Source organism: Panthera tigris, chromosome X (genome assembly GCF_018350195.1).
Source record: "Panthera tigris isolate Pti1 chromosome X, P.tigris_Pti1_mat1.1, whole genome shotgun sequence".
Classification (NCBI taxonomy): Eukaryota; Metazoa; Chordata; class Mammalia; order Carnivora; family Felidae; genus Panthera; species Panthera tigris.
In genome coordinates, this window is record NC_056677.1 from 34853920 (window position 1) to 34881731 (window position 27812).

Here is a 27812-nt window from a genome sequence, read left to right on the forward strand (position 1 = left end):
CCAGAACAATCTGCCGGGGTTGTCATCCAGGCCTCAGAAAACGGGCTTCGGCAACCACTGATGCTTCTAAAGACCCCATGTTGGAAGTCTGCTTGGCCTAGTCACTCCAACTGGCCAATGTGTCTGGATGACCTCTTTTTATCAGCCGCTACTAGAGCAGGAAGAGGTCTCTACCTCACTCTGCCTTCCAAACCGAAGGGGCGTTCAGATCCTAGCTGCAAGAGAGTCTGGTAGCTTTCAGCCTTCTAGCCTCTGCAATGAGGGAAGGCCATAAAAGGATGTAGGACAGAAACTGGGATAATGGATAACAGGAGGCCCGGAGGGAGAAGGGACAGCTCGGTTTCTGGAAGGACCACTCCTTAAAGATAAACCATGTTCCATCAAGACCAAAGACAATGTACGACCATACGAGGGCATCCAAGAAAATGGGGAAGAGAAGGATCCGAGAGACATCAAAATATATGTCCACGAATTGAGATGTTAGAATAGGACTCCAAATTGTATTCTTTTTTTTTTTGGAAGTTTATTTTTGAGACAGAGAGTATGCACACAAGCAGGGGAGAGGCAGAGAGAGAGAGGGAGAGAGAGAGAGAATCCCAAGCAGGCTCTGCGCTCCCAGCACAGACTTGGGGCTCGATCTCACGAGCCATGGGACCATGACCTGAGCTGAAATCAAGAGCCGGATGCTTAACCGACTGAGCCCCCCAGGCGCCCCTAGGACTGCAAACTGGATTCTGAGTATAACTGCCCTGAAATCCTCCAATTTGCCCCGGTTTATACAGAGACCATGTATTCCCCTGAAGTCATCTGTAAGGAACGGACCATCGTGGTCACTTCAACATCCGCGACAAAAGTGATGCTTCAGGAATACACAGGACACAAGATGCTCCAATTTTCTCCTTTCCGCAACAGGTTTATTGCCTTTTAAGAAAATTTTTGTAAAATATAAATACAAAGGCAGAGAATTTACTTACAAAGTTAAAACACAGATTTCAAACATAAACACACAATTCAGAAAATTTTAGTTTTATGTACATTTCCAAGCAACCTCGACATTATTATGTTAGTTCTCAATATTTTACAGGGTACAGAAAAAAATAGCTCAGTCTTCTTTAAATAAGAGCATAAAATGTTTAAACATATAAACAATCCGGTTTGATGCGTGAAAACTAATTTCACAGCTTTTTAAATTAGGATATAAAAGTTTCATACAATTAGTTGTTGTGTGTGGATATGGTTTGAATTTATATTACACACTACCGGATTACATCCAATAGCATTGACCTGGCCCGAGCAGGTACTCTGTAAACAAAACATAAAGGTACAACAATTGCCAAGCGCCTTCACCCAACTCACTCCCCGAAACCGGCCGCGTGGCTCGGACCACACTCGCAAGAGTCGTGGCCTCCGACGAGGGAGCTCTGTGTGACGTCGCGTCAAAGTGTGGAACTCCGTTTCCTCATTGTTTGTTTTCTCCTTAAAAGAGAAATGGAACAAAACAAACAGTCCCAGTAAAAACGAACGTATCCCAAAGCGTGTGTGCATCGAAACGGTAAAGAAACGTTAGGACAACTTCATAAAAACTGACGGAGACGTTTAAAAAGAAAAGAACGACGACAGCAACGAAATCCGTGTTTTCTAAGTCCTTCTGACTGGAGCCGTTTCTCTTATATAAAGAAGAGATATTTTCGTATGTAATAGTGTCCTTTCTTTACAGAAATAGTCGTATTATGACACATATGCACAAAGATTAACACTATACCACACTGTACATGGAGGGCCCGGCGAGCTCACCAGTAGTCGTCCGAGCCCATGTCGCCGGGGTGGAGCCACTCCATGGACGAGCCCAGCAGAGTCTGAAGCTCGCTGGTGAACTCCACCAGGTCTAAGAGCTCCTTGCTTTCGGGGTTAAAGGCTTCCAGGTCTTTGGAGCAAGAGAACAGGAGACTTGCCGAAACTTGCCGGTAAAACTCTGCCTCTGCGATGGTGACGATTTCCACATTTGGGAAGTTGCACCGGAATATGCGGGAGGACATCTTCAGTCTCTTGAGCACGTCCGAGAGCAACAGCCAGTTTCGAGGCCTGCGCGTGAGAGGGGAGAGTGGTTCGAGGCTGCGGCCAACTTAAAAGCGTTCCCCGCTATTCCCCGCACCCCACCCCCCAAGGAGCCGAGTCCCTGGGCCGGGCCAGCGGTCACTTCCGCTCGGACACCGCGGCCCCCGCCCCGGGTCTCACCAGCCCTGCGACATCTACTTTTACGCGGCGACAACTCTGGACTCGGCTGGATTCAGGAAGAGACCGTCTAGAGACGATTTAAACGGAAGCAGGGACCGCACCTCTGAAAGAGCCTTCTCTTGGGAGGGGTGGGGATCTCAGTGCTGCCAGAACCTTCCAGGTGAAACACCTGCTCGCTCAGCTCTGGCCACACCTCGGGTCACCACTCTCCAAGGGAGTGCCTCGCTGCCGTCACCGCGGGAAGCCTTCGGTCTCCCAGCCTGACGGTGATGCAGAGGCCTCTTTGGTCTCTCGTCTCCTCCAACCCCCATGAACGGAGCGTTAGACACCCAGAAGGCTGGCTGGCTTTCTTCCCCCCTCCCCCCACCCCTCAGTGCTTTGGGGAGTGACGCTTTTGAGAGGGAAGGTGTTACATTCCTTCTGTACACCCTGCCACGCTTTGTGATTTCTATTACTAATAAAATGTCACTGTAACAGCATACGTGAGGAGGATGTTACTCATTAAGCACCTCTGTCAACATTCAGCAGAACAGTTTCCCGACGTGTACGCACCCCCCGAGGGATGGGTCAGTGGCAGCTCAGTGGCCTGGCCGCGGGGGGGCAAGACTGGATCTGACCAAACCCGAGGACACACGAGACCCGAGGTGCCCTGGGACGCTTTTTCCAGTTCACACGAGAAGGGGGCATATGGGTATAGGCCAACAGACCTCAAAGGCCTTGGAAGGTCCCTACGGTGGCCTGTTGGAGCGGGGCGGGGGCGGGACAGGGCGACTCCTAAGGAGGACCCCTTTCCAAAGAGTTTAGTGACCCAAGGATCCAAGTTGCGGACTCTTCTGTGAAGTTCCAATCACTGAATTCAACGTCCCTTGGGCTCCAGGGGTGCTGTGTTCCCAACCTCCACGCCTTTTCTGGGAAAGGCCTGCTGTGGGCTTCGTGGGCTTTGAGGAATCCACTCACCTACCCACCCACCCGCCATCTGCTTAAAGGCGTCTCTAACTCCTGCCGCCGAGCAGCCTAACTAGTCCACGAGCACGTGATGGCCATGCTCACCCCTGAGCGACGGACACTTGGATGTTATAACACGGTAAGAGGGGGCTTTCTGAAAACTCAAATTCAAACACGTCGCTGTAGGCCTCGTCGTCGTCATCCTGGTCCTCCGGCCCCGGGGGGTTTGCCAAAACGTCATATCCGCTTTCATCATCTGGCTCTAATGCAGGGCAAACGAGAGAGAGAGAGAGAAATCAATAAGCCACCGCGAGGTATCGGCTCTTGTCGAAAGAGGACGCCGTGAAAAACTCTTTCCCAAGTCGGCCCTGCTCATGGCGCCCACTGCCCACCGCCCCTCGCCCACAGCACAGAAAACTCCTTCACTTCCCACCGAACCAGAAGGAACAACGGCTCACCGCACACAGCGCTGCCATAGAACTCCCAGGAGCCATTGGAATCTTCGTCACTGCGACCCTGTAGGTCATTTAAATAATCTGGAGGGAGAAAACCAAGATAAAACCCGCTGGGGAGAATCAAATGCTGGCCGCTTTCGGGGGCATTTTACCGTCAGGCCTGGCATGCGACTTCCCGGCTATCCCACAGCGCCCCCTTTGTGCCCTGCTTCCAACACCCGGTTCTCTGCCACATCAGACCAGGACCTGCATACCTGTCCACCTGCCTTCCGGACAGACGGGCCACCCTCACTGCCCCCGGAGCCCACCAAAAAACCTAGATGGGCCAGCTACGCATTTTCTCAGCCCTTGCAAGCAAATTAAGAGTGTGTATCTTGTCTTTGAATTTCGTATCCCTTCTCTGATAGACTCGCTTTCCCCAGGAAGTATAACTTAAGGTAAACGAGGGAGGGCCCCACGACTGAGTGGTATTCCCTGGACAGAAACGCGCGAAGAAGCCATCTCAATGGTTGAGTAATAAGCCCACGTCTTGAACTCTGTCGTACCTGTTAAAAACTTTTCCATAAGCTCGCTGTGGGTCATTTTCATGATGGTTCTACCTGAGTACGTAGCCAAAGTGGGGTCAGCACCATAAGAGAGGAGCAAACGGACGATTTCCAAGTGATCGTTCTCGACGGCATCGTGGAGAGGTCTAGGAGAGACACGCGGCGGGATTACACGTGTGCTTGCCTCTGACAACGTGCAAGACTGGATATGCGCGGGCCAAGCTTCCTGGGGGGGCCATTTCACCAAGGTGTGCGCCTGCCTCTGCCATTCCGGACAGGGGAACTGAGGCACCGTGAGTGGCCCGAGGTCAAGCAACGAAGCACTCTGTTGTGATTTCTGTACTTAACCCCTTACAAGGCAGGTGAAGGGACACATTTCGGGCCTAATTCTCAACTGCAAGTCTATTTTTAATCCAGGACTCCAGGAGGAACTCAAGCCCAAAGGAAATCATTTTCAATGAACTTAAGCAGTAACAGACTGGAAAATGAGAATTTATGGGGGGGGGGGGGGGCAGGGAATCGCACCATTATGGAAGCCAAAACACCAAGCAATTGTTATACCATTAAAAAAAGAAAAAAGAAAAGCTTATTCCTTTTTTTAAATGTTTGTTTTTGAGAGAGAGAGAGAGAGAGTGAGTGTGAGTGGGGGAGGGGCAGAAAGAGGGAGACACAGAATCCGAGGCAGGCTGCAGGCTCTGAGCCGTCAGCACAGAGCCCGACGCGGGGCTCGGACTCACAAACCGCGAGATCGTGACCTGAGCCGAAGTCAGGCGCTTAGCTGACTGAGCCACCCAGGTGGCCCAAGCCTACTCCTTTTTTCCAAAAGAAACTAGGTACGAAGTGGAGCCTTTCCTGAAAGGCGCATGTCAGCAGCTTAGAGATCAATGATCAAACCTCTGGCCCAGAAGCAGAGTCCCTGGGGTGAGACCTTGGGAGGGTACACACTCTTCCGGCCGGTGTCCACTGGGGTCAGGCGGTTGCCCGCAGTCCCGTCCTGAGGGAATGCTATTTGGAAATCACGAAACACCAAATACCTTTCAGTTTTGCTAATTTTATGCCTGTCAGGAAAGCCCTATGCCCCGCCTCCTGGTGGCATCCCATGCACACAACCAGGAAGATGCTTGGGCTGACTCAGACCTGGGCCTCTGACCAACAAACCGAGGTCAAGGGCAGGGTAGGGGACAGGCCTGGGGATGTGAGTGGACAAAGCAGGTCCTACGGAGCCAGTGGCCTCTGGCCCTCTGTCTGTACTCCTGGGACTTTCAACTCACGTGTATTTTAAATACAGGGCTTTAATACATGCTGACATGGGGCATCCGACTTCGGCTCAGGTCATGATCTCACGGTTCGTGAGTTCGAGCCCCGCATCGGGCTCTCTGCTGTCAGGGAGGAGCCTGCTTGGGATCCTCTGTATCCCTATCTGCCCCTCCCCCGCTCGTGCTCTCCGTCAAAAATAAAAGACACGTTAAGAAAAACTGCTGACAATAAGTCCAGGGTCTTCAAAGGCAACACCTGCGATTATTCGTGAAGGCTCCGACATTTTCAGGGACTTCTGTCCAGGGGAACGTTACTAACTGTTAACGTTCTATCTAAATTTGCCAGAAAGGTCTGTTCCGTTCCATTCTAGGACTCTGCCGTCCGGGTGCTTACATATCAGTCTCTATCTATCTTTCCTTCTGGGGGTTTTCCACATGCCCTGAGAACCACCGCCACTGACCTGGTTCCGTCCTGGGCACTGCAGTTGACGTCCGCGCCATATTCAAGGAGGTGTCGCACAATGTTGAGCCACCCCCTGGCACAAGCTTCGTGCAGGGCACAGTAACCCGCGTTGTCTCGATGGTTCACGTCACAAATCTTGTTCTCCAGGCAGTACAAGACCACTTCCTGCGGGGAGAGGGGGAGAGGGATGCCGTCATCCATCATCGCACGGCGAACCTTCCGAGGGTGACCTCTCCAGAGCCCGTCAGTGCCTTCTTTCAAAGGCACACCCCCCCTGGGCCCGAGAGCCACCGCGGGGTGGGCAGACGGTGGACGTGTCGGTGAGGGGGCGAGGGCATGTGTGACAAAGATTGAACGGGCCCATTCAGTAGGTGGTAGTGGAGAACAACGCAAGTCTGGATGAAAGCATGGACGACCGACGCGCAGAGATTAAATCAGCCGGAGAACATTCCTTCACGTAGAGAGGGAGGGGGTGGCCGGTTAGGTTAGCCAGGTCCTCCCACGCTCCCGCTTGCAGGGTAAGTAGGGTAAAAGAGACACTCTTTGCACCACAGAAAACATCAAGAAGGGACACGAAATTCTTCAAACAACCCCCGCCCTATATGTCACCTCGCTCCACCCCCCTCGGAGCGGAATCGATATGATATTTACGGATTTACCGAAGTTAAAGATGAGCATCCGACATACCACACACTGCCGCCTACGCGTCTCAAGAACTAAATAAAACAAGTCTACCCTTCCCCCTTCGAGGAAGGTATTCTGCGTCAACGGTTTGCATTAGAATCACTGTTATTAATCTGACTTCTTTGGTGTATTAAAATATTAATATGAACTGCTCCCGGTAAGCAGAGCAGTAATTTATTCAGTGTTTTATTACCTTGATTAAGAAAGTTTTCAAACACACGGAACAGCATTTGCCACCAGAAAACACACTACACTGTTCTCCTACAAGTCATGTCCAGCAGAGAGCCGTCAGGTTCCGAGAGCTGGGGGTAGGCGGGGCCTGCCCACACGTGGTCTACTTGGTAAGAGGGAGCTGGCTGGGGTCAGAGCAGGCCTCCCGGTGACAACTTTTAAATAACTCATCTGTTAAACCTCAAACAGGGGTCATTCCAGCCGCCCACAGATGTAAGGTGGGGCCTGAAAACCTTTCGTGGCCTTTCTAGGACCCATCAATCAAAAGCGACCGCTTCCTTGGGAGCTGACCGGAAGGTTCCATATGCTCACCCTGGGGACCTAATATCGCACGCTGGTAAACCTGGCCGTCGGGGCCCTGCTGCTTCAGGCGACTGAGGCAGCTCCCTTCCAAAACAGGAGGAGGAAGAAAGAAGGTGTGCCCAACAAATGAGTGTCTTCGTTCAGAACCCTAACCTGCCAGGAAGCCCACAATCCTCTGGGCTCCCAGGCCCTCACTAGCCAGACTCGAGTGGACGGCTGCAAGCTAATGAGTTGTGTGCCCCAGCCAGGGAGAGGCCCCGTCACGTGGCTCTGGGATCAGGTCTGAGCACCACCGCTGTGCACAGATCAATTTACCCTCGGCCCGGCGGCCTGCCTGGTGTCCTATCAACCCAGGGTTTATTTGCTCTGACAACTATGGCCTTCACCTGGAAACCTTTGTCGCTACTGGACGGATCTGAGGGTACCTAGAAATGAAAGGACAAAGCTGATGGGTAAGTCAACCCTCTTTTCCTGGAGGGTGGTGGGGAAGGCAGTAGTAACCCGACGGCCAGGTCAAACTCTTTGACATGGGCTGCCCCAACTGAGCTGTGTGGCTATCGCTGTTTACAAAGGACTTCTCCCTCTCCCCAAATGAGTATGTCATCTGTTATCCCGCGGTCATCTAGGAGACCTCAGGAAGGGAAGGCGGTGCTATTCTCGTTCAACACTTGGGTTTCGAAATAGAGGTCCGGAGAGGTTGGAGCCCAAGTTCAATTCACATGAAACCCTAGACCTATAGCTCCAGTCTTTTGGTACCTGGTCAGCTAGGAAGATTGAGAAGGCCCAAGAGGGCCCCTGCGAGGGGGGTGCAATCGTGCTGTGATGAGCATCCCATCCCGACGCCAGGCTCTCTCGGTTACGGGGTCGGTCGAGCAGGCTAACCGCTCTCTCTTAGCTAGGACAGCGGCGGCCTCTAGGCTGGCCACCGCTGTCACCAACAGAGACAATGGTGAAGAGGCTGGGCAAGTTGGTGTCCCCGGTACGGTTCTTGGTTTATTTTCTACACTAGAAATGGGACTGTTTGAAGGGCAGCCCCCCCATTTCCAAACAAAATCAAACTGTTTTTGTTGGACAATTCTCTGTTAAGCGGCTATAAGCCGTATGCCATTAACCGCAAAATGTAACCATAAAGGCCATAAACCCGACATTGTTAATTAATTAAATGCCTCATTAACTTTTTTAAAAACATGATTTATTCAATTCATAGAAAATTTAACCATCACCACTAAACGCACAAGCATGTGGTTGCACATTGGCATTTTAGCCTAAGAAACAGAAACCTTTTTACCGGAAGGGAAAGGTTTGAACGTCTCTGGCCATGCACGTGGTCTATTTAACACAGAGGGTGCTTCTGAACCTTAAGAACCAGATAAACACAGCGCAAAGCTTGGACAGCCTTTTGCTTACACATAGCATGTCCAGCTCAGCAGAAAATGACAGTGGGAAAGACTAACTTCAGGAAGGCCTTCCCAAGTCAGTGCCTTCGTGAAACACACCTTTACGGGGTTAAACAAATTGTCCTTCACCTTTCAAAGTTTTAGCCCACCACATCTAACTGGCCATCATCGCAACATTTTAAGTCCTGCCTGAAGAAATCCTGGGAAGTTGGAAGTTAAAAGTCGGTAGTTAAAATGTTCAGCATCCGAACCGCTGATCTGTGCAAATTACATATTGAACTTCACATGTGAAGGGGCGAGAAAAAACCCCGGTTGTCCTGACATAAACACTTCTACGGCTTCACGTGCCATCGAAGGCCCTTTAGGTAGCTTACAAACGTCTGGATCAAGTAAGTGCTCCTTGGTCCAGGGCTCAAACCCACTGGTTCCACGAAAACCAAAATGCAGACTTCCTCAGAGGACCAACCAGGGTCCGTCCCTGGTCTGAAAGGGAGACTGGTGGAAATGTCAAGATCAAAGGTGAGGCTGGGAGCCCCGCCCTCCACCGAGGGGTGGAGCCCGCTGCCCTCCTGCTCCCCCTCCAGCCCTCAGGTGAGGCTTCCTCTGGGTGGGTTTCACCTTCCCGAACTAAAAATCATCCCAGAGAGCTTCCTCCAGGTAATCTGGACACCTCCAGAAAAGACACGACCGTACAAACGACAGCACATTTCACCAACGAGCAAATGGGACAGGGGACGGGCTGGCTTGGGGTCAAGGCAGTCACACCGACAAGGCCCCCCCCCCCCCCCCCCGCCACAACGGATGGAAGCACAGAGCTGGTCAGGGTGTGGGGGCCAGGACTTCGGCAAATCCCGGGAGCCCCCGGCAGAGCCCTGCCACCATAGCCCTCGGCCACACCTCCAAGCTCCACACTCCGCCTGCTGAGCCCCGTTTTATTTTCACCATTCAACTCCCAGAGGGCTGATGCCAGCATAAAAAATGCCTTTGCCCTGTGGGCTATTACATCACAATTTCATCTGACAAGTGTGGTGGGGGAGCCGCACAGGGCAGAGGGGGTCATCTATCTCAGAGGGCAGCTCCGACGTAAGCCAGTCTTGGAGAGGAGCAGGGTGGGGGAGGGGGCAGTGAGTCTTAGGCCTGAGTCCCGCTCCTGCTCCTGCTCCTCCTCTTCCTCCTCCTCCTCCTCCTCAGCGGCCCTCAGGCTCCCTCGCCCTCTCACATAAAAGACTCTTCACTCTTCGGGTCCGCCCCCCTCCCCCACCAACCCCCTACCCCTGCCCAGACATTTCCCGCCCCGCTCCCCACAGGGGCACCGCTTTGCCCGAGAAACAGCGCAAGCAACCCAAAATAGAGCTAATAACTTCTCTCCCCCTTGCTAATCAGAATCCAAAAGGGCTCATTAAAATTCCCCCAGTCGCCAAGCCCTGGGTTATGTCAGATTTTATATCAGAGATAAGTGAGCGAGACCGGAGGATGCCGAAGCAGCCTACCTGCCTGAACACGAACTGAACATCAGAGAGGCCTTTCTTTTCACATGGCGATTGAACAAGCCAGCAAAGAGTCGGAACGCGAGTGGGGCTAATGCAAACATCCTGCTGGAATACCCAGCCCAGCCCCTGATGGGGGAGGGGAGGGGCGCTGGGCTCCGAGACCCTTCGAGACCCTGCCCGGCTCAGCCAGGGCACCTCCCCCACCCCCACCCCAGCCTCGAGGAGCGACAGCCCAGGCTCTTGGAATCCGGGCACCCCCAAGGACACTCACCTCGTAGCCAAGCCGGGCTGCCCGCTGCAGGAGGGTCTCGCCTGCGTTCTTATTGACAATAAGTCTCCGTGCTTCTGGCGGCATCGGGCGCGACTGGGTGGTCTCGGGAGGGGAGCTTGAGCGCGGCAGCTGGGAGGACTGGGAAGCCGGCAGCAGTTGTTGCAAACGGTCGAAGGGCTTCTGGTCCTGCTTGGCTGGTGACAAATCGTAGTCGGAACTGGGCTCGGGCCGCTTTCTGAACCTCCGGACGGTCACCTATCACAAAACCAGGCAGCGCTCGTGGTTAAGCCGGCCTTCCAGCACCCGCGTCTCTTCCCCTCCTCCCCGCAAGTTACAAACCCGAGTGGGGAGGCACTTTCCCCTCTCCGTTTGTTTGGGGGAGGGGGGCTGTGGAGTGGAGGGAGGCTGGGGGGAAGGGTTTCATTCTTAACTAGTTTCAAACTTGGCCACCACCCAGGAGACGTGGCCCCTAGGATGGGGGAGTGACGTTTTGGGAGGGGAACCTGGGAAAAGGAAAGCTTTGTCCCCAGAAGCCGAGAAGCAGGGGGCAAGAGGTACCTTGCCGTCAGTGTTCTCCACATAGTAGTCTCCGGTCAGCGACAAGCCCTGCCTGGGCTCCGGAGGGATCAAATGCTTGGTTTTGCACAGTCTCTTCCCGGATGGTTTCTCGCTGTTGTCGGTGTATTTCTGCAGCAGGGAGGCAGCCTGGCAATCTTCTTCTTCGTCTGTGCACAGCACATCTGTCTTCTGGCTTTCTTTAATTTTCTGCTGTTTGGCAGGCGGCCTCGAGGCTGGCGCGCAGCTTGGCGGAGGCTGCTTTTTGCCGCTTGCATTGGTGGATGAAAGGCTCTTCATGGGCGGAGAGCCGGAGAACACAGGCAAGCCTAAATCCGGAGGGGGTGGCGGGCGGGAAGGAGGGAGGGGGAGAAGAAGCAGGCGTTACACGGTTGTAGCCGGTGCGGAAAGAAAAGCCCATTGTTAGCACTGATCACTGGAGCGGCTTCAGTTTTTAAAGATATACCAATTATGTTTCCAAAGCATTAATATTTTAATTATCCCACATTCAAACGGCAAATAGGTTAACCCACGAAACGCCAAGCGGCAAGTTTCTCCGGAGGGCCGGGACAAGAGGGCACAAGCCAGCCCTTCCCGGATCTGCCACCCCCAACCCGTAGGGGCCTGGGTGCTCAGCACCTAGCGATCGGCCACAGTCTGAGGCTGCGACCGGGGTGCTGGCGGGCCCGCGGGGTCACCCAGACTTGCCCTTTCTGCCCAGCCATGGGCCGGGTACAGCAGCCACCCTCCCGAGCTCGTCGCTATACACTCCCCCAGGGAAGTGGGGAGGCTGGAAGGACCTCCCGAGAGAACTCCCCGCCCGCCACATCCTACATCCTAGTCAGTCCATTTTCTATGGCGCCCTTCCCCAGGCAGGTGATCCACCCTCCGCGAGCGGGGCGGGCGGTCACGGGGTGGCCTCCGCGTACCTTGTTCGTTGTCACTGGATTTGAGGGACTCCTCCGACCAGCTTCTGTTGCCTTTGGCCTCTGCCCTTTTCCTGCCAGGTTTCTCTTCGGGGCTGTTATTGCCCTGGGCAGTGACCTCAGGCTGAACTGCCTGGGTCACTTCCTTCCTGCCCTGCCGGCCAGGTTTGCTCTCTGCTGCCGACACCTGCTGCTCCCACCGTTCTCTAAGGTGCAGCAAGTGGCGTTGCTTTTTAGGATGGAGCCCTGTTAATTCAATGCACACCTTCAGGTTGGTCAGCTCACTATAATGTGGGTCTTCTAAGTAGTTAGAGGAACTGTTTGTCATTTCCCTCTCAGGCCAGTCATCTAATGGAGAAATAACTACAAATTAATCAACAAGCCCCCTGGGGAGGGGGGGGAACAAACTGTCTTAAGCATCACTAATGGGGGGTGGGGGAGGGGAGGGGAGTGGTCACAGCCTCTGCTCGAGGGCTGTCACCAAGTCTTGGGAGGGGGCCTGTTCATCTTTGGCCGTCTTGGGGCTGGAGCTCCTGCATCTGGCTTTGGGGCAAGGGTGAGTGGCTTCCCCAGGGCTTCGGGGCGGGAACGGGGGGTGGGGGTGGGGGGGTCTCCACTGCTCCGCATTAGGACTTCCCCTGGGCGCCCTGCGGCCGGGGTGCGCGGCACACGTCATGTCCGTCCACCTCTGGCCGCGTGCGCAGGCAGTCGAAGCCGACCGAGCTCACCTTTGGAGACCCGTCTTCGCTTGGCTTTCAGCAGAGGGTCCTCCGGCAGGTCTTCCGCTGCGGTCTCGGTGTGGTTGCTGTCACCTGAGACTTTGCGCTTTCTGTCCAGCCGGAGGGTGGGGCTGTGTGGCATGTCCCCGGCCGCCTGGTCGGCGGGGGGCTCGCTCGCAGGCTGCCTGTCCACGAAGTATTTCTCCACGGGAAGATCTTTGTCCTCTGGCGCTTCAAAGGGATCGTGTTTGTTTCCAGCACTGTATTCGCCTGGCGGACGGGAGACAGGAATACGAGGAATGAAGGCCCGAAGGTCACCACGGGAAGGCAGGACCTCCATGCCCACGGTCGTCTGCCACCAACAGACCGTTCTTTGGAAGACCGGGGGCCTCACGCGTTGGCGGCACAAAACCCGCAGAAATACAACGTCTCAAAAGGGAGGCACACACCACACTCGGCTTTCTCTTTCTACCTTTTTATAGTTGGGGCACAAAGAGAGTCGGGAGACGAGGCATCCTCACAACTTCAATGATGCTTAGGTCCCTTCCAGGGCCCTGTCCCGCGGGGGGCAGGTGACCCTGCAGCAAGATCCAACCAAGCCAGGGCTGACCCAAGAAATCTCTCCGGAGTCATTTGCTGAAGGCATTATTTTGAAATCAAAGGAAAGCTATGTAATAAACAGAACGAATAGCGCCGCCGCGTCATCTGCAGAAGGGACAGCAGCAATGTTCCCTTGGGTCGACAGGGGAGACGGGGAAGAGAGAGGGCTGGGGAAGGAGTGTGTTGGCAGGCAGGGAAGCTGGGGGACCAAGCGGGGAAGACGAGCCTGGGGAAGCCAAGGAGAGGCTTCCTGGTGTGCACACAAGAGTCAAAGGCAATTTCTTTTTTTCTTTTTTTTAGGTTTCTTTCTTTTGGGGGGGGGGGAGGTGCAGAGAGAGGGGAAGAGAGAATCCCAAGCAGCCTCTGCACAGTCAGCGAGGAGGCTGATGCGGGGCTCAAACACTCGAACTGTGGGATCATGACCTGAACCGAAGTCAGACGCGTAACTGATTGAGCCACCCACGTGCCCCAGAAGGGTCAAAGGCAATTTCAAAGAACTCAACCTGATTACCACACTTCCCTCGGTCTTTCTGACATCTGCAGAGTGAAAAAAGGGTAGTGTTTTACTCCAACACCTGGGTGACACCATGCACACCCACGGGGACCCAACCTGGCACTCCTTCCATGCCTTCCTTCACACGCAAACATCTAGGGACATTCCAAACGCAAGGACCCGCCCCCTTTGGTGCCAACCTAGCACAGCCTTGGGGGCCTTCCCTTAAATCGGCTCGGCCCAACGTCACGCGCTGCTTTTGTTCCAGCCTAAGAAATGGCTCATCGACGGCTTTGGTCCCATTTCTTCTAATACCTGAATAGTTTTGTAACCATCACCGTGACGTCAAGGAGCGGGAGTTCAGTATTTCGATGGTAACACTGAGCAGAACTGCTCAAGTCCATTTCCACAGGAAGTCATAAACACACTCATCATATGCTGACCCCATTCCTCCTCCTTCCCCCGCCTAGGCCACTTCAAATATCACTCCTGCTCCTGACCAGCCCAGATGGTCCCCTGATCAGACTTTCCTTGGGGGCATCGGCAGCATTCAGTGGCACTCCGTTGTGGGGGGTGTGGGGGGGGGGGGAATTTCACCCTGGCCTCGGCTAGCCGGAGCTGTCAATGGTAGAAGGACCTGCCCACGTGGGTCTTCTGTCACGGCAGTGTCCCAACACAAAGCTCAGTGGCAGCAGCAGGAAGCCTGCGTAAGCCTCTGACCCATGCTTCCGGGCGATGCAGCCGGGATGACCGGCGGACTGGGTTCGGCCCAGGCGAGCAAAGGGGACAGGCTGTGACTCGCACGCCTGCCGCGCTGTGACCCTCTTAACCGCTCTGGCGGTGACAGCGCTCCTTTACAACGCGGTCCCCCCTTCGGTTGTAAAGTGGGAATATTGCTGCGAGCTCTCCTCCCGCCGGTGAGCTGCCTCCCGGGGGGGGGCTCCATGAACAGCACGAGCCCAGCTAACGGAAAGGCCGGAGAAATCACTTTAACGGACGGGATGCCAAGACTGTCAGGCTAGGCTTGAGTGTTAGCCCTGTATGCGTGAGATGTTAACATGTGAGCCCTCCTGGTTAACACCATTTGACGTTCCTGGTCCAACCAGCCTTCCCCGAAAGCCCCGTGGGAGGCGCGGGGGATCAGTGTACAGATATAAGGGCTAGCTCAAGAACCACCGTGTGCAATTTTAAAGTCAATTCAGTGTATCCGCCTCCCCCACCCTTAGGTAGGAAAGATGGTTCAAACGAAGTGGGCTGAAAGCAGGGGTAATCGGGAGATGACGGCTGCCTTCTAGGGTCACAATCAGGCAGAAAAGCTTAGCCGGCGACCTGCGATGTGCCCCGATCGGTTTAAGCCTCTCTTCGCCCCCGAGTGCTTCAGATGCCGCTTCTACATTTGACATCTTAACTGCAGGTCTCGAAATCACCTGTATCTGTTACGGGCCCTATCCGGCGAAAGAGGCGCGTCTTGCTCGGGGAGAGGGATTTCCGGGCGCGTTGGCCCTCGCTGCCAACTTCCCACACTGCAGCTCGGTTCTATTCTCCCCTACCTGGCCTTTCACCGTGTCAGCAGGCCGTGACCGACCGGAGACCTCGTCTCCCCTTCCTCGCCGAACGACAGCAGCCCTACAGGCGCACAACAGCCTTCCCCTTCACCCGCCAGGATGGGGAGCCGTGGTTCACTGAAATCACCCACCCACGCAACGTAGCTGAGCTGCTTTCGTCCCCATTTGCCGAAAGGATCTTTCCCCAAACTAGATCCATCCATCCTTCCCACAACTCCCGAGCCTCTCAGGGCAAAGATCCCAATTCAGCCGAGGGAAACTGCCCCCCTACCGTGCCCAAGACCTCATGCGCCATGACCTTACCCAGGCCAGTAATTAATAATCCTAAAGAGCGCCCGCCATGACTGCCCTAGATACACGTGGCCACCAGCTATGGGGGACATGTGCCATGTCACACACCTGATCTGCCGGGAGCTCCTCGATGAGACTATTCTAGCCACAGCTGCCGGGATTACCCTTGAAAGCAAAGGAGATGGAGAGCCAGATACACAGGGGTCCTGACTACCCAGTCCACCACCCGGTCCCTTCTAAATGTGGGAAGCTATGTGCTCTTGGTCATTTGATCCAAGCGGATGCGAATGTGGCTCTGTTGTTCGCGGTTTAACACTTGGTCCCTGCAGTGTGGTCACGTGACTCACGGACCATACATCCCATAATTTATCATGGTTGTGCCATAGCACCACCTCAAAGAAGCATCGCCATGGCAACATTTACAAGTCACCGTGGCAACAAAGCACCCTCGCCACCGTTGAGCCATGACCAGTCAGCCCTAAACAAGGTGGGAGGGTTCCCCATGATGGAAATTCCCTGCTCTGCAGATAACTGTGACACCTCAAGCAAAGGCTAACCTTGTGGAAACTTACGCCCTCCACAAAGAAGCATGGGGAATCGCGGTTTCAAACTGAGCGTAGTTCTTAAACATGCAGGCGGCTCGGCCAAAGAGAAGTTTCGTGAAGCCCTTTGACTGAGGCTTCCTCCAGTTCCTGCTCAGGCACGGCCACTGAGCAGGTCCTGGGTCTGCCCCAGCCAAGTGGCTGGCAAGGGAGACGGCCACTCCCAGTTCACGAGGGAAGGGACCAAGGTCTCCTTGTCCTCCCCGCCCCCCCCCCCCCCCCCCCCGCTTCGAAATGCCACTGATGGGAACCCTCAGCAAAGTTCCGAGCTTGAGAACCCGCCTAGGTCCTCTGTTGACCTTCTCAAATAAAAACTTAATTCAGCCACGCCTACTATCATAAAGCATAAATGAAAATCCCGGCCTCGGTGTTTTCAACTTAATTCACTCTTCTCAGGCCAGCCCCTCCCAACAAGTGCATACCGAACGCCTGGGCGGCAGAGGCCACACAGGAAGCACCCACCAGGTTAGAAGCTCCTGGGGTCCGCAGGAGTGGGGGGCTGCTTTGGAAGAGGGACGGCATCTGGGAGGCATCCCGTACCTTCTTCATCACCCCTGCCTACCCCAGATCCCTGCCCCACATCTCACGTGCTCACAGCTCCACCTTCGGCCACACGGACACCCGCGAGGAGAGAACCAACTGTGAAGCAGGGCCTGAGCCCACACGGGACATGAAGACACCTGCCGTCCCCTGGATGAGGAGATGGCAGCAAAGACAACCAACGGCTCTTCCAAGTTATTCCTCTTGACCAACACAAACCACAGGTCCCCCAGAAGATTGGGGACGGGGACCCACCTCCTTGGTCGCCGCAGTCTTTACAAGTGAGCCCCCCTCCCCCCCCCCCACTCCTCTATCCCTTTCCTGCCCTCGGGGACGATTTACGCCTTGCTGGGCCATGTCCTGGGTGCTCCAGGAACAGTACCCACTGGTCGGAGCCTGGACGGACTCAGGGGAGGGCAGAAGGGAGGCCTTTCGGAGGCGTCTGGGCTCTGCTCCCCACTGGCCTAGTCTGATGCTCGTCTCTAGGTTCCGCAGGAAAGACGAGGAGGGACATAAACTTCCCTGGGAAGACGGCCGGGGTGAGGCCGCTGCGATGTGAAGCCGGGTCTGGCCATCTGACTGAAAAACCAGACAAAGGTCAAGAAGACTCCGGGCTGGCTAACTTCCCACTCCCCTCCTCCGGCCTACCTCTGAGTGCACCCAGAGCAAAGAGGGAGTGTCGGGCGCGGGTAGTTCCCTCTCCTCAGAGAAGCACCTACCCATTAACTTGGCCTTGTCCACTTCTACAAGGTCTCCCTGAGAGATTTCCCCAAGAGCTGGCCTTATGAGGCACGTCAGAAAAAAAGGCAAGTTACCCAGATGCCCAGGGCGAGCGCGCGCAAAGGGGAAGGCGTTCTCTGCTGCTTTACTCAGGGGCGGCCCAGACTCTCCAGGTCTGCCTATCAACGCCATGAGCGGGGGGAGTAAGGAAATCTTCACTCCAGGTACATCAGAGGACCCACCACTGACTAGCCACCGAAACTCCCTTCTTTGAGACTCATGTGAAACAAACCGGTCCTGGTGGGTGGGCGGTCCTGGTGGGTGGGCCTATCCAGAAACCTGGCCACAGGCCACTGTCTGACCCCAAGGCGGACTGGCGGGTGGACGGAGGAGGGGGCTGTGCCCCAGGCGGCGAGAAGCAAGCTCTCCTGGACCGCAAAGCCTCCCCAACTCCACCAGACGCCCATGAACCGCGTGTGTGCGGGAACGCCCCGCCCGTGACGTCCAACAGCACAGAGCTCACACGATGCACCCGCCAGCCCGGACTGTCCCGCGTCACGAGGGTTCTGCACCCATCGTCTACTTGACGTTCAGCCAGCAGCCCTCATTCACAAAAGCACTAGCTCTCTCTCCATTTTGCCTCCAAAACAGAACACGACCTCGGTGTGGTGGGAAGAACGCACTCATTTACACCACGCCCTCGGATCGTGCCGTCGACATCTAAAGACGGCAGACGAACCTGCCGCAGGAAACAGTCATCTCATCTCTATGTTGCCTTCGCTCCCCCCCCCCCGCCCCATCTCATTTTACCAAAACCACTGCTTTTGGAGGGGGAATAAGAGACTGTCACTGGGTGTGTGTGTGGGGGGGGGGGGTGCCTCTGGCTGGAAGGATCATTCCACTGCTACCAGAAAGAAAGAAAGAACAGGAAGAGAAAAGAAACCCTATCTGTACCTGCTACAAAACAGAACATAACATACGTGCCACATTTACATCTCCCGCTGTCATTCTGCCGCTTATATCGTCCCAGGCTGTTATTGACTACAGGACCGGTGTTTCTCTGGAAAAGGAGAGGTGTCCCAGGAAATAATCGTCGGTAGGTGCCTCATTCCTGGATGCCACCACGGTCAAAAGGACAATTGGCCCTTGGCTCCCTCGGACGGGAAGGGCGGCCCATTTCTCTGAGCAACGCGCTGGACATCGGGCCCTAGCAGTGAATTGCTTCCTGTCCCCTCTGTCAGCCCTGGGAGCGGTGGCCCGCTGTTCCCACTGACGCGGCACCACACGTAGGCTGCCCGGGTTTACTTACATCTCTCATTGTCATTCTGGTCGGCAATGGCCTCTTCCAGGGCGACCGACTTTGGCTTTTTGTCCGGATTTCCTTTCAACCTCTCCCAGTCAGCGGGGCTGAATTTGCACACCTCGGAGTCTTTGGCTGTTGGGTGGCCACCTTCTCTCTCTTTCATCTCCAGCTCTGAGAAGCGCATCATTGCACGCTAGAAAGAGAACGGAGATGGAAAAAAAAAAAAAACACAACACCTTACCATAAAAGCTATTTCGTGTGCCTTACCTTAAAGGAAAGTATGTTCAAAGAAAAGTTTGCCCAAAGCCAACCACAATTTATGATACAGCGGAGATATTTTAAAATATAATAGATAAAAATTTATGAGTATCTATACGTAAGTAATCGCACATTCTTTACTCGTAAAGCCATATGTGTATAGATATATATGTGCCGTGCATGTACATCCATACATACACCACTGCATAGAGACATTCTCTTTCGAAGGTAAATAAAACAAAACAAAAACACAACGCAAAGAAAACAAAAAAAACACAACAGAAAAGAAAACAAAATGCACAATGAATAAAGACGACCATGGCCCACAAACTTCCCTTTGTATATTTGGAAATGAAATTTAACTCAAAAGGTTTATGTAAGATTCTAGTAATAAAAATTTGAAGAACTGACCTCACAGTAAGCAGCGGGGAGACATAAAATACTGTCCTCTTGTAATCCTTCCATCTATGTAATTAAAATGGGCACTCAATGGATCATTTAGATAACTTCATCCATTTTTATAAGCATAAACCAATTTTTTTCTTAACATTGCAAAAACAATTTGGCTGTATTTATCTTTTAATGAAAAGTAAAATATCTTAAGGAAATGCCTATACAACATCTATCATTCGCTAGCAAGTTAAACACATACTCTATCCCTTTAAGCGAGCTTTTTTTTTTTTTTTTTGTGAGAGAAATCGCACGAATCCCACAGACATGCGGCTGTTCTACACCTCCACCAAGTCTCACATAAGGCATTCTCAGCGGCTACAGGTACTATTTGTTAACGTACAGTAATGGCAGAGAAATCAAAGCAACTGATAGGCAAACATCATGCAGTCTTTCGATATCCTTTGCAACAATTAACATTTCTGTTAGCAGCAGCCGAGTGGCGTTCCCTTAATATCATCTACAGAATAACTTCAAGTATCCAGACACGCGAAACCTCCTAAGAGCTACCGCTCACGTCCCCTTACTGGACACATTTCATACATTTACATTTACCATAAGCTCCATTAACCAAATCTGCCTGGCGTCCTGCCCTACCACGCTCCCCCAATCCTCTTTCCACATTAAAAAAAAAAAAAGAACTGACAACTGGTAGAGTTCCTGAGATTCGGGTGGGGGGGCGCTCACCTGCAGGGCCCGCTGCTCCCGGCTGAGCTGGCTGGAATCTGCATACAGTTCGGTAGTGACACACTTGAATCGGTCACCCACGTAACCGGCGGAGTTGGCGATTCTCTTTGCCAGCTTAGACGGCTTCGGTTTCAGAACTTTGCCATCGTTCGATTCCGCCTCATCGGCTCCATCTTTGGTATAGGTGGGGGTGACGTCCACACTCGGTGGGGCACTGCCCACGCAAAATGGTTTGGGATCCTCTTGGGTTTTACCGAAAGTCACAGCAGGGCCATCGCTCCCCAGAGTCGGCTCCAGGAAGGGAGTCGCCACCGGCATCCCCAGGTTCTCCTTGTTGGTCCCCGCTGGAACGTTCTCCTTGCTCAAGCTGAAGACTGACTGGCCCGGGGCCTGTTTGAACGCGTAAGCTTCGTGGAAATCACTGATGCGCCCCAACTCCTCTCTCAGGGCGATGAAGTCGCGGTGTGGCTGCAGGGCCGGGTCGGCCGGGGGCTTGGCGGGCTCGGCGCTCTGGCCCACGCTCTCCGCCGCGAAGCCCGGTTTGGACCCGTTGGCGTCAGTTTTGGCCTCTGGCTCTTCGCGGAGAAGGTCTACGTAGACAAGCTTGTCGCTCTTGACGACCGTCTTCCCTTGACTCCAGCCGGGGCTCGGCTTTAGGTTCTTGTCGGCGGCGGCGGGGACGTCCGGGTGTAACTTCGTGCCGCTGGCTTCCAGCATCTCGGAAAACCGGTTCCGGAGCGTCGGGTCCTCATAGCGGGCTCTCTCGTGGGAGCGGGACCTCCTCTCTGGCTTCTCGTCTTTCGTGATCTCGATGGGCGTGTGAGGTATCAACATGGGATGCACCATGCCCAACCCCAGTGCGTCCTGGTAGGTGACAAACTCCGGCCGGCCTGTGGGCAGCCCGTAGGGCAGTCCGGGCTTTGGGGCCAGGTGCCCAGGAAAGAGACTGCCGTTGGGCAACAAAACCGGGTGGGGGTAGACGGGTCCCTTGCCGTGTAAGGAGAGGGGACTGATAGCAATGCCCTCGGGCGCTGGGTAAGGGAGGTAACTCCTGGGGTAGGGGATCGGTGGGGACCTGAAAGCCTCACTTGGAGACAGAAATATCGAGCTCGGCGGGAGGCCATTCTCGTTCGCTTTGAAGCTCGGCTCCGGGTTGCTGGCTTTGGCACCCTTGCTGCCGGTGCTGCCGCCGTGCTTGGCCGGCGTGCTCGGGGGCTGGCCCACGTGCTGAATGACGGACGGCGTGGTGTCCATGGAGCTCCTGCCGGTCTTGCAGCCGTCTGCGGTGGCATTTGGCGCTGGCGACGCGGAGGCTGGGCGGCCCGCGCTCGATACCGACCCTGCGACGTTGGCGACCACGGCGTCGGTGCCGCCCATGCGGGGACACGATGAACTCCGCTGCTGTGGTATGGCCCAGTCCAAGGCCTTGTTTTTCGGCGGCACGTTTTTGCCATTGTTCTCTTCGTTAGGGCTCGGCCCGGGCACCACCCAGGACGAGGGAGCCGTGCTAATGATTTCAGATCTATAGATAGCACAGCCGCTTCCGGGAGGAGATAATGTTTCTTTCGGAATCTCGCTTCCGGACAGCACTAAGCCGCTTCCAGCTCTGCTGTGCACGAGGACCGTGGGAGCCATCTTTTTCATGTGGTCAGCTTTGGAAGCATCGACATCTACCACTTTAGCAGACAAGTCGAGGGGCTTATCGGTGACGTCTTTGGTAACCGTCTGCTTCTCCAACAGAGGCGGTGAGCCCCCGTCTTTTCTGTCTTGACCTGCTGTTTTCCGGGGGTGCCCGGGAACCGGCTGGGCACTGTCGGCCCCTTCCGGAGTCTTAGGATACTTGCCGTTGGAGAGCCTGGCCGAGGGGAACTCGCTGCTGACCGTCATGTATGGCTTTGACAGGGTGACGGACGGTGACGTGGAGATCCTGGCGTAGTGCTTGTGAAATTCGGAGTAGGAGTCTGCAGTGGGCTGGGGGGGCAGGTGGACGCGGGGTGAAGGCCGGGGCGAGGGGGGCAACAGGAGGGCTGTGTCCCCGGGCAGGCCACTGGTGACCGCCTTGGCGGAGGGCACCCTAGGCTGTTTACTGTTCTGGATGTGGGGGTAGGCGTGGGAATCGACGGGGTTCCCGGGACTGACGCCCATCTTCCAGGGCAGGCTTTTGTCTGCGCAGTGGACCAGAGGTGGGATGGCCGGGGAGGCCGAAGGCGTCGAGAGCCTCATGGGCGAAGCCAGGGATGACGGGATGTGGGGACTGACGTAGTGAGGCGGCGGCAGGTAGAGAAAGCGCTCCCCGTTGGTGCAGACCGGAGAATACAGCGGCTGGGCCAAGCTGTAGGACTGCTGAGGTAGCAAGGCCTTGTACATGTTCAGTGAATACTTATTTGGCGAGTCAAGGAACGGGTAGATGGCTGGAGTGGCCCCCTCCATGTAGGGATTGACCCAGGGCAGCCGCAGGTAACTAGCACCATTGATGTTGAGAGGGCTCTGTTTGTCGCTGGCAGGCCTGTCCAAGCCCAGTGTCTCGGCTGTGGGCACAGCACTTTTTTGTATTCCGGGTGGTGTCTTATATATAGCACTGAAGCCGTTTGGGGGCTTTCCCGAGACGGCGGAAGCCTCCACGGTCTCGGGGGTGTTCGGTTTGAACTGCATTTCTGGATTTCTCTCAGAAGAGAACCCGAGACCACCCAGCGTGCTCGCGGCAGCCTCCCGACCTTTCTCGGAGCCCAGTCCGCACAAGCTAGAGTAGACGATGTTGCCGGGGACGCGAAGCCCTTCCCGGATCAGGCCAGTGCGGTCCATGCTCAGTGCTGCCAGGCCATCGATCCTATGACCAGTAGTGGCATCCACCTTTACGGAAGAACAACACGGGTGTGACTCGAGACGAGCATTCAAAGCGGCAGGGCCCATCCCGAAGAGAAACCGCCATCTAGCTCAATGTGCCATCATCAGCCTTGCCGTCTGAGCAGAAAGGGTTAAAAAGACAGGTCCCACGGGGTCTGCGACCCCCTGCCCACTTCTCCAAAGGCCTTTGCCGCCCGCCCGCCCGCCCGCCTTCTCACCTCGGTTCAACTAGTATCCTGAAAGCCTGTAAAAGGTTGATCCCTTTAGACTTGGGGCCCATACATTAAATTCAGTCATCTATTAACTCTGGAAAATTCACCTTCTCAGCAAAAATTCTCTGCTGCTACAGAGAGGACACCAGCTCCAGTCCTCTTAGCGCCGCCCCCCATGGGGTACAGACCTGAGCCTCCCAGGCCTGTTAGGTTGGGGGCGGGGGCGGTGCTTACCGGGTTAGGGTTTTGTTTTGTTTTTTTTTTTTTTTGGCTGGACGCAGGGAAGCATTATGATTTAACATAACAAGAAAACAATCTTCAGTGGGACAGCAGGGAAGGAGGACTTTGGCGGTCTCATTTCTAAATCAATAAAGAGGCCATGGGTCAAACTGTGGTTGTGTCTTTTGACTTCCTCTCCCTGCTGTCTGAAGACGGTTCTGTGTTTCATATTTTACTGGAAAAGCAAACCCTAAGGGTCTCCTTGGAGGCTGGAAATTTATCCAGCTCCAGGGAGCACTGATGTGGCACGCAGCTTATCGAAGAAAGGGAGGCACGCATCCCACCAGTCACTACACGGCTCGGACATAAGTGGCCAGCGTGGCAAAAGGAGTGCAAGGGCCAAGAAGGTGAGCGGAGAAGAGCTTGGGTGAGGGCCTGAGGAGGGCACGTTCTACTCAGCCCTGCCCTGAAACAGCCCCGCCCCGCCCCCCCCCCCCAAAAGGCCCTTTAATGGCATGCAAATTAATGCACGATTGATTACAGATCACTGATATTCAGATAGCCCGTCAACAGAAGCCATTAATCTCTTACCACGTTGTGGTTCAAGGGATTCTCTTCCCTTAGTTCCAGTCTGGCCTTTGAAGCGTCACCATCATTTACAGGAATTTTCCTATTTAAAAGGACACACCAACTTCGTGAAAGCGTTCCTTGCTTAACGCATCTTTCCGTACGTAGAGGGCCCCAGGAGAGACCGGCTTCTAGTAAGCTCCATTTTTCAAACCGCCCTCACAAAACCATTCCTCACCAACGGCCCGCACTGAAAGTTGTCCCCAAATGGTGATTCAACTGGGCTGGGAGAAAACAAAGGAAAGGCAGGGCGCAACGGGGACGTGAAGTCACAAACACGTCCCCAAGGTGGAGGACGCAGAAATTAAGATCCTGCGCGACGTCTTCTCCCAAGAGGCCAAGTAGGCCAAGTAGGCCATTCTGAGCTCTGCTGTGGGAGCCGACCCTTCCAGGTTCTACCTGAGGGCAGACGTTAGGGAGTCCAATGGCCAAACGCCAAAGTGGAAAGACACAACAAGGCCGGAGTCTCCCGGCTGGCCGTATTCATCACTTCTGCGTTCCTCACGAAGGCAGGCTTTCGAAAAGTTTTCCCCAAACAAAGTTTAGGGACCCTGTTCTACAACACCGGTTTCCATGGTGATAATGAAGCCATATTTGACTGCCTTTATCAAAATGACGGGGGGGGGGGGGGGGGGAGAGACACACGAATATCATACAAATGCCAGCTGCTCTAGGCTCCCGAGAAAGCCGCACACCTGTGCCAGGCTGCTGCGGCTGCCCTGGGACTTGTTATCAGACGGCATCGATAAAGAAAGCGCTCAGTGCCAACTTGCAACTCCCCAGGATGAAATCGCTGACAAGCAGCAGCGGATACCCCGAACAGCAGCTTCAATCATCTACTGCTTAGCCGCCCCTACCCCACGCTCCAAAATTACGGATTAGGAAGCGTAAGAAAGCTGTCGGGGGGATTGAGACCAGGAGCCGAGGGCCTCACTGAACACCCAGCAGAGGACACCGAGAGACCCTGGGCTTAAATGAAGTGAGGGGTGGCTATCTCCCCATTTATTACTGAGCAAACTATTTGTTTTAAAAGCACATCGAATGCCGATCCACCTGGGCCCACACTCCTGACATTTAGAGTTAAAGCAGCATATAGACTGGGATTAATTCTCCTTCATAAATATGAAATAATAAATTAAGGACGAAAGTGCACTGAAAGGCCGCTTTAGGGGCTAATCTTTTAAAGGGCGGCAATGCTTCGCTGAGCCGGGTTGCCTGTTAAAACTGTAAATCAAGGGCCGCCGGCTAGGCGGGAGATCTTTCTCCCCCCACCCCTTTTGCGCCCACTCTGGCTTTGAGAAGGTGAGGGGGGCTTCCGCATGGGCCCTGCTCAGGAGCTTGGGGGGAGGGGGGAGGGGGAGGCACCCACCCTCTCTCCCGGGGCCCCAGCCAGACAGGCCCACTCACCTGTCTTCGTTGATCCCACACATGCGGACCCTCTCGCTGTTCATCCAGCTGTGAACGTTCCCATACAGGGGGGTTGCTGAAAGCATGTCGTCTTCTTGGATGGCAGCTTTTCTTCAAGCGTCTAGTCTGTTTAAAAAAAAAAAAAAAAAAAAAAAATTCCAGGAGGTTGACTAAAGAAGAGCCAAAGAGGGAACCGGAGAGGCTGCCTTTCCAAGCAATTCATGCAGAGCGCAGACTCGGGAGGGCACGTCGTACTCGATGTCCTACGGACGTCCAGGACGGATGGGGCACACCTGACCCAGAGGGTCCCGGGGCTGACGGCACGCAACTCCCTGGCGGGCGGGGAGGGGTCCAGGTGCCGCACACATCACCACCACCCCTGGCCGCCTCGGCCTGCCCGCTGGCCTCCCTTCTCCTTTCCCAGCCTTCGGGAACACACTTGGCAGTGCAGTATCTGGATGGAGGGTTAAAAAGAGTCGGTGGGCTGGTGAACCATCCCACCCGGCCCTAGATTAGATTAAGCGCCGAACCCGGGTGGTTTTGCCTGGGTGGTTTGGCCTGGGAGCTGCAGAGGGAGGCGGTTGAGTAATTCAATGACGCCTGCTCACTGGGGACAAGAAATCATTAGCGAGTGCAGAAGTCTTAGCAGCCCAGGCTGCCGGGCTGCGAGCCACTGGCACGCTGGGAGCGGGCAAAAGGCACCCATTTTCCACCCACGGGGAGGGGGAGGCTGCCCAGGCAGCGGAGGGGAGAGCACCTCTCCCCGCCCTGCCTTACCTTCTCTGCCCACCACCCCCACCCACATCACATTCTAGTTTGCTGCATGAGTGAAGGGTCAGGACAAGCTGCATTTTATTAACAGGATTATCACGGCGCGTGATTTATCCTCGTGCAGGATTTTAATTGCTCTTTGGAGGTTGAGCCGTTTCTTTTGACTGCGCTTCAGCCCATATCCTGCTGTTAAATGCTGGGTTAATAAGTAGGGGAGCCTTTAATGCCTGGGACCGATGGCCCTCGGCAATCTCCCCCCCGCCCCAACCCCACTCACAAACACATCGTCATCCCCCTTGTCCGGGCCGGGCCATGGCATCCTTACGTGGGACCCAAATCTGAGTGTGGAAACACTGGTGTGCAGATCGTCGGGGGAACTTTTCTTTCTCCTCCCTCACACACCCACCCACACAGTTTCCGAAAGCCCAAATGTTCCCTAACTCGACACATTTCCTTTGTTAGCAGGGAAAAATATGCAAATGCTCGCTTTTACACTTGAGCACAAGGAGCAGACTGCCAGGTCGGCTGGGCTGGAGGCACCGGGTCCAGGGACTCTTTCGGAGAGTAACTGAGGGTAGAGGTGGGGGAGGCACCTGGAGACCAGACTCCAAGAGCCAGGGCTAGGCTAGCCCTCAGCATTTCTTTGTCCTAACTAGGCCTTTTGTCCACCAGTATCCCCGTCGGCCCCCTATACATGGAACACCGTCTGTTAATCAAGAGTCACACACACAGACACCAGGGCTCAGAGTTGGAGCTCAACAATGAGGCTGGAGGAGGAGGAGGAAGAGGAGGAGGAGGAGGAAGAGGAGGAGGAGGAGGGGAGGAGGAGGCAGAAATCTGCAGTTGTAGCAGGCCTGGTGGGATTCCGAGCGCACGACTTGCCTAGGAAGTGTCTCTTTCTCGAGACAGAGGCGTTTCCAATGGGCTAGCTGCGGTGCCCCAAAAAGACAAACTGGGGTCCTAAAGAAGGTTCTGTCGGGGTTTGTGGGCTTGTCTCCCTTCTTACAGACATACAGATCATGTTGGGGGTCGTCCGCCCCTAGTGCAGGGATGACCACAAGGCACATTCAAGGGACTGTCCCCTCCCTAACCCCTGCCGCCCCTTCTAACAAAAGGAAGACATTCTGGGTGGCCCGGCCGTCTCAGATCATCCTACTTTGTCTCTCCCCCCCCCCCCCCCGCCCCAGGGCCAGTGACCCCTTTCCCCTGAAAGGGGTTTTCTTGAGAAGGGGAGGCCTGCGCTGATCGGAAAGGTGAATGAGATTTAGAGACACCTGGGGCCATTGGGTGCTTTCAGAGCTGTTCGCCCCTCTCCAGGGCTCGTCCTGTGGGGCTTTCAACATTAACGCTGCACACTTAAATGACACCGGGCGTCAGAACGAAGTGGCTTCGCGTGCACAGGGTCAGATGGAGTGCTGGGGGTGGGGGGCAGAGGGATGAGGCTGAACATTGAAGATACAAGGCAGGGGGAGGTACATTGTTGGATCCTGCTGACTACACACACACACACACACACACACACACACACACACACAATCTTTAGCTGCCCCATGAACTTTTTGTGAACTGTTTAAAAGTGGAGGTCTGTTGAACAAACAGCGGCGCCACTGCCAGCCATAATTTCATTGCAACAAGCTAAAGACTTTTAACTCTTCGGGTTCCTGGCCAAACACCGAGCCAAGTGGGAAGGGCCAGGGAACAAGGGCCCTGCCTGGCAGGAGGCCCTTCTCCAAGGTGACAGCCCAAAT

At 54.8% G+C, this 27812-nt stretch overlaps 1 protein-coding gene across 8 annotated transcripts in view; it reads right to left on the reverse strand.

Annotated features, from left to right (window-relative positions):
* Nucleotides 1-737: 737 nt before the first annotated feature.
* The window catches only part of BCOR (BCL6 corepressor), a 44362-nt gene continuing 17287 nt past the window's right edge, over nt 738-27812 (reverse strand). For 5 of the 8 annotated variants that reach the window (XM_042974120.1, XM_042974119.1, XM_042974121.1 and 2 more), the window contains 14 exons: nt 25294-25419; nt 23851-23929; nt 19985-22834; nt 19259-19312; nt 18596-18782; nt 12485-12745; nt 11760-12104; nt 10834-11159; nt 10276-10530; nt 5898-6064; nt 4181-4326; nt 3639-3716; nt 3286-3442; nt 738-2082 (listed from right to left, as the gene is read on the reverse strand). In XM_042974120.1, the coding sequence (XP_042830054.1) occupies nt 1791-2082; nt 3286-3442; nt 3639-3716; nt 4181-4326; nt 5898-6064; nt 10276-10530; nt 10834-11159; nt 11760-12104; nt 12485-12745; nt 18596-18782; nt 19259-19312; nt 19985-22834; nt 23851-23929; nt 25294-25379 (5283 nt within the window). In that variant the 5' untranslated portion in view covers nt 25380-25419 and the 3' untranslated portion in view covers nt 738-1790. The remainder of the gene's footprint in view (nt 2083-3285; nt 3443-3638; nt 3717-4180; nt 4327-5897; nt 6065-10275; nt 10531-10833; nt 11160-11759; nt 12105-12484; nt 12746-18595; nt 18783-19258; nt 19313-19984; nt 22835-23850; nt 23930-25293; nt 25420-27812) is intronic. The other 3 variants (XM_042974125.1, XM_042974124.1, XM_042974126.1) reach the window with 3 other exon arrangements.